The following is a 12,492-nucleotide window of genomic DNA, read 5'->3' as shown; positions in this document are numbered from 1 at the left end:
TGTAAAGGTGAATCTCACTTAGGTTCATATTAGGAGATTAAAGTGTAGTAATGCTTTATTGAAGAGTCATTGGGAAGGTGGCTACGGTCAACTTGCCCTGCCATATCATAAATTATATGTTGTTTTGTATTCCAAATGAGCTGCTAGTGGGGCTTATTTGTTACATTCAGCACATGCTGTTATTTCCAGCATGCACTTCTGCTTTGTGTCAAAAAGAGCCCAATCTTTCTCTTCTTGGAGATAAACCATAATTTTAAATTCTCTAGGTGGTGACTTTTTCCTTGCAAGCAAACTGGCAAAGCATAACAGAGGTTTTTAGTTTTCCTTTTATCTTTCCTTTATTGTGAGAGCCATTTAAAAGCATGTGTCTGGGCTGTTGACTATTTTAGGAATTCTCACACAGTATAACACTTTTAGCAAACTTTTGCCAACTCTCTCACTGTGATGCTGCAAATTCTGAGCATCCCAATATTGAATGATACTGAAACATCTCTTGTCTTGGCTTCGGGCTGGCGGAGTTGGGTGTGTTGGAGGCAGCAGTTTAGTGTACCAGAGGGTGCTTGGTCCCTATTGCAAGCACTGCCAGGCTCTGCTCTTCCAGCCCTTGCATGGAAGAGGCAGTGTGAAGGGTTTGGTATCTTATCATCAGTAGGAAAATGAAGTATTGGATACGCTTGTGTCACAAGATGGGGCATCGCAAAGAGCGAAGGTTTCAGCATTGCACCTTCTGCTCCTTGGCAGTGTTTTACGTGGTTTGGGGCAGTTTAGGAGAGGCTTTGAGAATCAGCGTAGTTCAGGCAAGACACTGAAAACGAAGCGCAGGGGTGAGCAAAACCCTCTTGGGGCCACGCTATGCAAGGTCAGGAACTGGACTCCATGAACCTTGTGGGTCCCTCCGACTCTGGATATTCTATGATTCTCCGGGGATTTAACTCCTCCGGACACTGGCGGGACTGTCCGTGCGTGGGAAACGGGAACTAAAAGAAAAAGAAGAGCTCTGGAAAGGGCTGGCGAGGCCGGGAAGCGCTGGGAATGCGCGCGGCGGGATCCGCGATTCCCGGGCAGCCCGGCCTCTGCCGCCCCCTCGCGGCTCCATCGGGAGCGGGATCCGTGCGCGGGAGCCTGGGCCGAGAGGGAGGCGAGAGAAACAACGGGAGCCGGGGTTTCTCCGGGCGGTTTCGCACCATTAGGGCGTTTGGAATTAGTTTTGTGCCTGTGGGGTGTTAAACGAGTACTCCCCAGCTCACCCTGCTTTTCGCGCTCCGGTACGAATCCATGATAGACCACGGTGGGGACCAGTTTTCGGGCTGTTGATAAGCCCACTTAGATGATCCCATGGGTGGTGTCTGGCAGCTCCCAGGAGCTGCTGTGGTTTGTGGCATCCAAACGTGTGGCCCCCCACAAAAGCTACTCAAATACAGACGTAGCAAATGTAGAAAAATGAGTTTGTTCCCAAGTTCCGTCCTCGTGGATCCCTCAAATAACACCAGCTCCTGCCATTCAGACAGCAACACCAGCAGCTGCCCAACACAGCCAGTGCTCTGGCTCTGGCCAGGACAGGCCTTTAGTTCCTTCTTCCATGAAACAAGTCCCCCATCACTTCACCTGGCATAGGGGTCTAAGGCACCTCATCCTTCCCTTCTGGACTCTGCTATCTTGGACAGACCACACGCTGCACGTCTTTTCTTTTTTAAACTCACAAAAAAAGGAGACCCACCTGAGACTTGAGTAAAGGAGTGAGGGAAAGCATGGTACAAGGCAGCTGTGACAGCTGGAAAACTTACATGACAAGTATCTAAAATAATTCATAATTTCTAGCTCATAAATCTTTGGGATCTATTTTTTGCAATTTTCTGTCCTGACAGCAGCTTTCTTCAAATTAACGTGGTTTCAGAGATATCCCATCACTTGGCAATGTGTCACTGGGACCTTTTTTCTCCTCCTTCTTCCCTCCTTTCGTGGAGCTTGCTAAATCTAGCTTTAAAAATTACACCCAAGTTACCAATTCTGTCCAATGTTCCATTCTCCCTCTTCTGCTCTCATTTAGACAGGACAGAAAAATAAGTCCTGGCATTGCAAATGTCAGTTTATCACTTCAGCAACTCTCTTTCTGCTTTTATTTCTGCATCCACATAGCAAGAGATGGAGCATTTAGTCATATAATAATCCTTCAGCTCAGATAGGGACAAGGCAAATCATAAAACCAGGAATGATTTCTTATTTAAATAGTGTCATTGTGAACATTCTGAGTTCATGTACCTAGATTTTTATACATGCATATTTAGAGTCAATGCAGGTAAGCAGCATCAGAGAAAACTTCTGGAACAGAAGATTAAAGGAAATGCAGATAGACATTTCCGACTTATGCAGGGCAGATTTGAAGCTGGAACCTGAGGTTTAGTAACAAAGCAGGTTAAATATTGTTGATAATTAGAATTCCATTTGGTTTTGTTTCTTTTTTTGGTACAAATCTAATGCTCAAGAGGTTAGATACATAAATACTGAAAATATTAGGAGCAAATATTTTGGATGTCCCACTGAGCTCACATTTGCAATGAATTGATGTTGCTTTTTATTTTGATTGCTCTCCAAGGTGGCCTCGTGACATCACCCTCTTGCTGCCACATGGCACTAGGGCAACTTGAATTTCTAGGGCAGCAATTTCTTTTCAAGATTGCATCACTGTAATTCAAACTAGAATGTATTCCTCTGCTATGCATTTGTCTTGCTTCTCTTGTGTGCAACTTTTGGTTTTGCTTATGTATTCCTTACCAGAGGGACAGGCTTGGATGTTGGCACATTTATGGTCAGGTTTTATCCAGAGCAGTGCAAGTTCTGAGATAAGATACTTAAGTGATGCAATTAATTTCCAAAGAAATGTGTAAAACAATTAATGGAAAATGTTCAGATTTTCATGATGACACTGCTATGGAGACTGTTTTTAGGTGTTAAATGTCATCCACCTCTGCACCAAAATTCAGTCCAGGTAGCTTATGAAGGGCATTTCAAACACAAAAAAATGTTAATATGCTTTAAAACTGTCTTGAGCCTTTGTAATTTATGATCTTCATAATTCATATGTTCATGACAGTGACTACTCCCTGATTTGGCAATAATTTAGTATTGCTGCTTTACAAAATATTTACTATTCACTGTTGTTAGGAGGGGAAAAACACAGTACACTAAATACTTTTTGACGCTGTATTTTTTCATATTAAATCCTTTTTGTTTGCTTAACCACCACCCCAACCTGCCAAATCTGTAGTGCATGAGAAGCACTGCATGTCTGCACAGGCTCTATCAGGCAAACCTGAGCTTCCCCTGTGTTCTGAGTTGACCAGCTGTGAACTAGAAGACTTTTGACAGCTTATTAGTTCAGGGCTGCAATGCGCTACTGAAGTTGTGTGACTTCTTGTTCAGCTGGCTTGCTGTTAGCAAACCTGGAATGTGAGCAAAACAAGCTCAGATATGTCTGTTCAGCCCAATGCACATAGATCCACAGCCACTGAGAGTGGGAATGATATGGCATTTGGACTATAAGTCTCGAATCTCAATCCTGGAAATCCCCCTCAGCTGTCACCGAGTAAGAAGGCAGCTCTGTTCTGTAGAACATCATTATTTTACTTGAACCATATATGCTTATGGCTCTGTCTGAGTGAGATCCAAAATGTTTTCCTTTATGCAAACCACTGGAAGGCTCAATGTTTTTAGAACAAGGCTAACAGGCAGTGACATCACCTACTGCCCCTTCCTTCCTCCTCGCCTTACAAAAGCATAGAGCATACTCCATTCTCTTCTCTTTTTGGGAAGGTTGAAACCTCCCAACAGACTGCAGGATGATCCAGGTGGATAAATTCCACCTTCCCTATTAATAACACAAATATCTCTGATTCTTTAACATCATGGTTACTGCTCTGCTGCTTCAGGGTTTTTTTTTGTGAGGCAGGAAGGGTTCCACCATCTGTTTCAGAAATTATGATGTATTTCATAATAGTCAATTGACAAGTAAAATCCAGAAGCAGATTATAAATGGTATCAGGATTAGATTCCTGGTTCTTCAAGAACAAAGCTTTTAAATCACAGTTTTAAAAGTGCCATTTCAAAATGTGACTTTTGAGGTGGCACAACAAACAAAGCAGAGCAAGGCTTGGATCACTGCAGATCTTTGCATCACTTTGAGGAAAAAATTAAAGCTAGTACGGGATTATTTTTGTTGTTTTATAACCCTTAACAAGCATTAATTCTATAGAAGTAATTTGTTTCATATGAAACTAGTAAGTTCTAAAATGACAGCTACTTTGAAAAACTAAGACCCTGCTTAGTTCAGATTTAGGTCCCATCTAGACTAAGCTATGGAAGTTGTAACTCATGCAGAGATGCACTGCCTTCAGTCTGATGTCTAGTAAGAAAAGCTCAATGCCTACTAAAAATAGGAAAATCTGTGAAAACACCTTTTATTGACAATGTTTAGCAAACACCTTAGTTCACAAGCACTGTGTAGAAGCTTCATCTTTTATAAACCACAATTTCACAAATTACAAAGTTTGTGAATTAACATAAAGTCCCTGTCTGCACAGATCTGCAACTGTTTTCCCCTGAAGCATAAGCATAACAAGTATTTTTGTATAAAAATTCACAGAAGCACTAGAAAACTATTTTCAGCTCCACCTCCCTTACTGTTGGTTTCAATAGAACATGAAGATACTTGGACTTTCTTCAGTAGTATTGTCAGTCTTCATATTACATCTACTGCTTGGCCTCTGCTTCCATTTGAGTTTCTTGGGATTCTTCAGCTTCTGAAAGTTTTTCATCATCTAAAATTCAATATTACTGTTAGTCAAACATGCTTGGTCATATTTACAGACTATACTGCAGAGCTGTGTCCCACTTAAATATTTTGATTGCCTTGAATGTGTAGCTGACTATCTCATTATATAAAGTGCTATGTTCAAACAAACAAACAAAAAATCCTTCAAAGTTTTTAAGGATGTTATTGCTGTTATTGGAAATATGGGGTAAATTTTACAGCATCAATTCAAACAAACAATACGAGAATGCTTCAAATCACATGCCTTCTCTTTGCCTACTAATGGTTTATTTATTTCAAACTGAAGCTGTGCCTTACACTAAAGTGCTACTTTCCTTCATAAAATCCTGAAAGCTGAAAGGTAATCTATATATTCATATGAAAATGCATTCTAAAGACTAATACTTAAGCAACTGTTAGTAACATATAATAACAATAACCTTCTGCTAAAGTTCACCTAGGATTAACAGTTCATTCTGCTTAAGAAGATCTAAATGGCCTTAGAGAATGAAAGTCTGCTCTTACAGCCATCTATGCATTTAATCAGGTCATGCTCAAAGGCTGTACCAATTGTTGTGTCTTCAAAAGACACGGCAAATATCCAGCAAATAATATTTAAAAACAATATTTCCACATTAGAGCATGAAAAGTTAGTGGTGTTGAAAACATTAATTCTTTGTATGACAAAAATGACTAATTCCTGAATTTAGCTCTTGTGTATGACAGCTTTAGTCCCTCCTCTATCACAAACTCACTGTCTGAGTAGGTCAGTCATTTACCGTTCCTGTATTTCAATTTCTTTTCAGTAAAGCCTCAAATGATACCATGATGGCAGTGATATTTTCAAAACTATCAAAATAGGAATTACACAAATATGTTTGGAAATAAGCGCAAGAATAATTTTCTGTAAGAAATACTTTCTCTGTTTTTAAAAGAAAAAAACAAACAAGCCAAAACTAACCTGAAATTGCTATTCTCCACCCCCACATTTTAAAGAATTCTGCTGCCTACAGATTAACCTGAAGCTAGTCAGGAAATGACACAGTGGGTAGCTTGTAGAAGAAAAGGCTCTGGACTACTACTGGGGAAAAAAATGCTGCCGATGCAAGAGGTCACCAACCTCAATTGCACAGAGCTATCCCACTGCTGGAAGCTGTGAATCCTTTTGATCCACTGAAACCCAACCCAGTTATATCTATTACCTAAGAACAACACTTACTCTCCAGGGTTTGCTGAAGTTCATGGATAGTGCTCAGGAGAACATGGAACTGTTTTCTTCTCAGCTCCAACTGGAATGATAAAATATGTATTGTAGGAAACAGAGAGCCAAACAACCAATAGCAGATTCCCCACTGTGTTCCTAATAAATTATTATATAACAATCTCTATGAAAGACCTACCTTATCTTCAACATTTTCTTTAATGTGAGAAAGATTTTGCAGTTCTTTTCCCAAAGCTTCCAGCTGCCTGAAAAGAAATTGCCACAGTTCTGTAAAATTGCCAAAGTTCTGTAAAATTCTTGCAGAACAGATTTGAACTAAGTAGAGGAAAAAGAACAATTAAATAAACAGCATATATAAACAAAACATAACAAGTGAAACAATACAGAGGTAAGGCCACTTCACGTAAATGTTAAATTATTATGTTCTAAACTTGTAATTTCAGGATTCTTACAAAAAAACCAGGTCTCCAAGCTGGAATACAGTTGTACACTGGGCATATGGACTGTAACATTCCAGTCCTGCTATAACATATTATTTACTTGACCATACAATGGAAGTTAAAGAAGCAGATTGATAGAATCATAGAATATCCTGAGTTGGAAGGGACCCACAAGGATCATCAAGTCCAACTCCTGGCCCTGCACAGGACAGCCACAACAATCCCACCATGTGCCTGAGTGCTGTTCAAACACTCCTTGAGTGCCCTGAGGAGCCTGTTCCAACGCCCTCTGGGTGAAAACCTTTCTGTTCTCACTTGAACTCACCATGGACCACCACAATAATTTTCGAGGCAAGCCAAAGACTATCAGGTACCCACCCCAGTGTACAGCACCTTTCAAATGAGGATGGAGCACCAACTCTTACATGCAAACCTCCTTCTACTTTTCCTCTGATGTCTACCATAATTTATGCTCCATGCAATGTGAACAAACTGTTGCTTTAAAGGTGAAAGAAACTCTAAGGCTGATCATCCCTGATTTATCAGCAGACAGAGCCATAGAGGGGTCAGCAAGGAAATCAAACTTTTTTTTCTGAAGCACTGACAGCTGCTACCACTAAGCCTGGGTAGGGAACCACAAAAATGCCTCCAGTCCTAAGTACCTCACTGTGAATGGGAAAAAGGTCTGTTTTAGTGCTACCTGAGGGTGTTGTCTTTTTTTGAGCCAGTATGCTTTGTACCTCAAAGGGAATGCCTGAGAGAGGGTTGGGTTGACATCATCCCTTTCTTTAATGGAAACAGGCTAACAGCTCATAGTCTCATACCGTGATTTTGTCAGTATTTAGTTTCTAGTTTCTGCAAGATTTCCATTTGGCCAAATCTCTCTGTTTACACCGTGCTGTCAGGTGTGAGCAGACTGCGAAAGGACATGCAATTTTTTTTCTAGTAACATCCAAGCTACATCTGGAATCTTACTCCTTTTATTTTCTGCTCCAGAGAATTTTTGCCTAGCCTCCTCCTTTTCTAAGACTCAGTGTTATTTCTGGGCCTTCTGAACAGCCCTTCTAATACTGCATATAATTACACTGTGGGCACTGTCATTTAGTAGTTCAGCTCCTGTCACTTCCTGAATTGGCTCCTGTGCATTATTTGTGACTAAGCTCCAGACAGCTCCTTTTGTAGTGTATGACTAGCTGTTCCAAGAAACAGTCCCTTAAAAGCATAAAGGAAGTATTTTTCTCAACTTTGCCCTATTGTGCCATATAACCTGCAGGAGCTATAAATGTAGCTCTTGACATAAACCATGATGCTTCTCCTCACAAGAAGTTTCCTCAAGTGTTTTTAGTGATAGAGAGTTCCATGAAAAGTGTGACATTGTTCATGAGGCTTCCTCTATTCTGATTTAAGGGTGGCCTTTGGTTCATTGTATGATTTTCTGTATACTTCCCTACGTACTGCATTCTTACTAGCTGTAACTTACCACCATTTCAAGCTTTGCTTAAGAAACTTAAGCTTGGATGTGTTAAGCAAAATTAGAGCAGCCCCTCCAAACCTAAACAAGCTGGTGTCCTCCAAGATAAAAAAGTATCATTTATCATAGAATTGTAGAATGGTGTGTGTTGGAAGGGACTTTAAAGATCATCTCATTCCAATGCCCCTGCTGTGGGCAGGGACACTTCACTAGACCAGGTTGCTCAGAGCCCCATCCAACCTGGCCGTGAACACTCCCAGGGATGGGGCATCCACAACTTCTCTGCTTTAGTCCTCATTTATTTGTTTCCATTCTTAATTGACTTACTGGAAAAACTTCACTTTTGATAGTTCTTTATTAAGGCCTCACTTGATAAATTAGTCACATAATGACTAATGAAGTAAGAAGTAGTCAAGCCTCATGAGAACTGCCCGTAATAACTGAAGTTGTGGTAATGAAATCAAGGCACAGGAAAGAAATGTGTGAAATATTGTCAATGTCTTATAGCTATAAAAATGCTATTATTACGGTAATGGTATAATCAAAACTCTTCCTTTTGCTATGAAAGGCCACAGAAAGTGAAAAGACAGCCTCTCTTGGCAATTTCACTGAAAGTGGGCAACAGGACAAGCACAAGCTGCACTTAAATGGGAACAGTAACCCCACTCTACACCTTTAATGAACTGAAGAAAGAGCAAACTCATAGATGCAGTAAGTCCTGGAATGTTTCTGTGGCTTGATAATCAAATTACAAAGATGACCTCCCTACAATTGCCCCAGAAGCACAGATAGAATGCAAATTCAGAATGTGACAAGCTGCACTGTAAGTTACGTGCAAGACGAGTTGGACAACAGGTAGGTCCAACCCACATGCCAGGGCAGGTTATGTTGAGGTACAACACAGCAATTTATAACCAGGCATGCAGGAACAACTACTACAAGGAAAACATTAAAAAAAAACTCTAAGAGCTTTCTCCTGCATTCTCTCATTCCACCTTACTTGCTTGTGTGTTATGCATTTTGAGTGACCACTGAATTCCTCGCTGGTGTTGCAGCACTTCCCACTATCTCTCTTTTCTGAGAAGCTCATCCCTGGTAAACTGACAACAGATGTGCATTTACATCCAAGTTCACTTATTCACCTTAACAACAGAAAACTCTCAACTACAAAACTATTAGCAATGCTTGTGACAGGGAGAGATGGACGTTAATTAAAAAAGCTGATAAGGGCACAGAGACACGAGTTTTTCTTGTGTCAGAAGAAATGATATAAAAGCGAGGAAAGGTCAAACTGAAACCAAGGTAATATCAAATCTGGTGACTTTTAACTTACTGGCTTATTGTAATTTAATGTAGTTTTATACTTACTTCAATGTTTCATGTCTGTCTGGATGATGCTGTATGACTTTGGCCAACGCATCATATTCTGAAAGACATTTAAATAGTTGATCGAAATAATTCTGAAAATATTGATTCAAGAATCAAAACTCAGGTACCATAGAATGGCAGGCTCTTTCTCCTTCTTGAAAAACTGTTTTAACATTTCTCAAATATATACATAACACCTTACAATTATAAAAAAGTACCTACAAATATACATATATAAAAATGTATATGTTTTATACCATATGTTATAGCATAACATTTCAAAGTAGATGATTACATCAAAAGATATTTTAAATAAACTACAGATATGATTATAGACCATTATGTACTCATTCAAACTTACCTACTGATGGTGATTCATAAAGGATAAGGCCAGAAAACACGACCTTTAGATACCTCTGCACTGCTGCACACTTGGTCTTTTGTGTATGATTCATAAGCATTGGATTTAGATACAGAAAATGGTGCTAATGTTACACAGGAACATTTAAGATTTTTAGAAAAAAAGTATAAAATGCTGCATGGATTTTTTTAATTTTTAGGATTTTTAAAAAATATTATTACACTTAAGAACAATATTGTAGTTATTTAGGCAACTAACACATGCTTCTGGGATTTCTCTCAGGCCTGAAAACATCTCTCTGAACATTTCTTTCAGGTTTTCCTGATGTTACATGTCATTGAGATCGCCTGGTTCAACCTTGACTACCTCATCCACCAAAACCTATCAGCAGAGGGTGTGGAACCCATCAGCTTAAATACAGTATCCACATCCCTCCCACTTTCAAAAATTTTGAATCTATTTTCCAACACAATGCATTTAAAAAGATAACAAAATAATGAAGCCCACCAGCCTAAATACAGACATTGCTCCTTACCCTGGCGATTTTTTCGAATCCTTTTTGCTTGCAGGATTTGTTTTTTGCATTCAGAAATCTTCTCATGGGCTGCAGCTATACTATTTTCTTTAAAAAAAAAGGATACACAGTTATATTGAACCCAAAAATACATGTAAATAAGCTATTCTGCTAAATTATAAAAGATAAAGAGCTGTTTGTGACACAGTGGCCTGTTAACTCCATCAGCTTCAAAACTACATTCATTATAATAGGTCAAAAAAGCTCTTGTTTTGTATGCATTTTATATACTGATAAGATGCTCACAGCACATGTATGAGTGCTATCTAGTAAAAAAAAAAATAAACGCAAAAAAACCTCCAAATCACTCATTGGATATATATATTTTGTTTAGCAGAACTGGCTGAAGCTCATTCATAAAAGAGAAACTGTCAAACAGAAACCAGTAAAATTTTCTCATATTTACCTATATCCTTATAGATTTTTTCATAATTTTCCATTTCTCTCAGGTTCATGTCATACACCAGAAGAGTTTTTCCCATCGAAAATTCACACTGTGATAAAGTACTCAGCATTCGTTGGTACTGGCTATAACTGAAAAAAGACAACATATTTATTCCCAAGAGTGTAAAAGTACAAAACTTCATGTAGCATAAGTAACAGCTAAATAACAATTATTCAATAAATACCTTAAAGATTCAATGTATAATTTCTTGAAAGTGCAGCTAGAAACATTGTACCCATTAATTCCACCATCACGTCCTTATCGGTGTAAAGTGAGTATTAAAGTAATGAGCAGTTTGATCTGGGGCTTATAAATTTCCCAGCTAGGGTTGGCCCTGTGACCGCCGAAATTAGTATTTTAATATTGCAGTGCTTCTCTGTACACACAAGCGTAATATTGTGTCCTCTGGGAATTTATATCCAGTACTAATAGGGACCCCACAGCATGTTGTCACTCATCCCTTACTACTTTGACTTGTTTGGGTTTTGGTGTTTTTTTTTAAAAAAAAAGAGAACCACAGCAGCAGAAATACCAGCAGTATTACTCCTCCCTTACAGAACAAACGCAGGACTGCCAACTAAAATATTCGAGTCATGATCCTGTTATAATAGCGGGACTCCCGGACGGATCGTGCCGCGGCAGGGGAATCCTGAGGGCATTCGAGCGCTGCTGACAGATTTCATGATACAGCCCGCAGCCTTCGGTGATTTCTGACCCGTCTCTAGCCCTCATCTCCCAGCACAGTGCTCGGCGTTTGTCCTGGAAACACCACAGAGCCATAGGAAAAGCAGACGTACACATTTCAACACGGGTTTTTTCAAAATGGATCGAGCCCTGTTTTCCGCTGCAATGGAAGCCAAGCAGTTCCAAGACTTAAAAAACCAAAACAAACCAACAGAAAACAAATACCCTTCCTCTTGAGATCCGGAATTACACCACTTAATGAAACTCTTCACCAACAAATTGATCCGCCTGTCGTCGCCAGCTCCGTCGCCATCGATCAGCAGCCGCTTGCGGATAACTTCATCTGCGGAAAAACTCCTGTTAGATCCTCTCACGGCATGGCAGCCGCATCCCAGCGCCGCGCGCGGGGCTCTCCCGGCCCTTCAGGGAACGATTCCCGGGGCCAGAGCGGGCGGATCTGCTGAACCCGGGCGGGTGCGGGATCCAGGGAGCGGGGCCGGGATGGAGGCCCGTGTGCGGGGTGAGCGGCCCGGGCTGGGCTCGGGGCCCGCGGGCGGCTGCTCCCCTGGGGGGCGGGCGGGGAGCCCGGGCGGGGGTCGCGGCCGCGGGGCGGGAGGAAGGAGGGAGGATGGAGAGAGAGAGAGAAAGAGAGGGAGGGAGGGAGGTCTCACCGTCGGTCACGGCCCCCATGGCGGAGAGTGCCGGAGCCGGCGGGGCGGCGGCAGCAGCGAGTGAGGTCAGCTTCCCACAATGCAGCCGGCGAGAGCGGCGGCCATGGAGGGGGAGGCGGCGGCTGCTGGGGCCTGAGCCGGCGGGCGGCGGACGCGCGGCCCGGGGAGGGCGGGCGGGCGAGCCCCGCGCCCCGCGTGGAACCGGCCCCCTGGCGAGGGGCGGCCCCGCCAGGTGAGCGCCCGACGGGGGAGGGAAGCGGCGGTCCCGCAGCCAGGCTCCACCTCCCCGCCCCCGCCACCCGCACCGGCCCCGCCGCCCCCCGCCCGGCCGCCCCGCCATGCCCCCGGCACATGGTGCCGCGCCATCGAGGCCGCCGGGGTGGGGGGCGGCCCGGCCGCCCTTACGCCACGCTCCCGGCTTGGGGTGTCCTCCCTGGGGTGCCATCGCC

The 12,492-nt window shown here is 42.1% G+C and overlaps 2 protein-coding genes across 2 annotated transcripts in view; one reads left to right on the top strand and one right to left on the bottom strand.

Moving 5' to 3' along the window:
• Positions 1–4,438: 4,438 nt before the first annotated feature.
• Positions 4,439–12,184, bottom strand: THOC7 (THO complex subunit 7). The gene is made up of 8 exons (XM_051788823.1): positions 12,044–12,184; positions 11,598–11,715; positions 10,650–10,777; positions 10,205–10,291; positions 9,309–9,366; positions 6,208–6,274; positions 6,027–6,096; positions 4,439–4,814 (listed from the first exon to the last, which is right to left on the bottom strand). The coding sequence occupies exons 1-8, from the start codon at positions 12,060–12,062 to the stop codon at positions 4,747–4,749; spliced, it is 615 nt and encodes a 204-aa protein (XP_051644783.1). The 5' UTR covers positions 12,063–12,184; the 3' UTR covers positions 4,439–4,746.
• ATXN7 (ataxin 7) overlaps positions 12,148–12,492 on the top strand; it is an 83,528-nt gene continuing 83,183 nt past the window's right edge. The window contains exon 1 of the mRNA XM_051788795.1: positions 12,148–12,275. The gene's annotated coding sequence lies outside the window, so the exon portion shown is untranslated. The remainder of the gene's footprint in view (positions 12,276–12,492) is intronic.

Source organism: Manacus candei, unplaced genomic scaffold (genome assembly GCF_025592945.1).
Source record: "Manacus candei isolate 608988 ecotype Guabito, Panama unplaced genomic scaffold, ASM2559294v1 h1tg000025l, whole genome shotgun sequence".
Lineage (NCBI taxonomy): Eukaryota > Metazoa > Chordata > Aves > Passeriformes > Pipridae > Manacus > Manacus candei.
The sequence above is the reverse complement of the archived record's forward strand: the minus strand, read 5'-3'. Positions and strand labels throughout refer to the sequence as shown.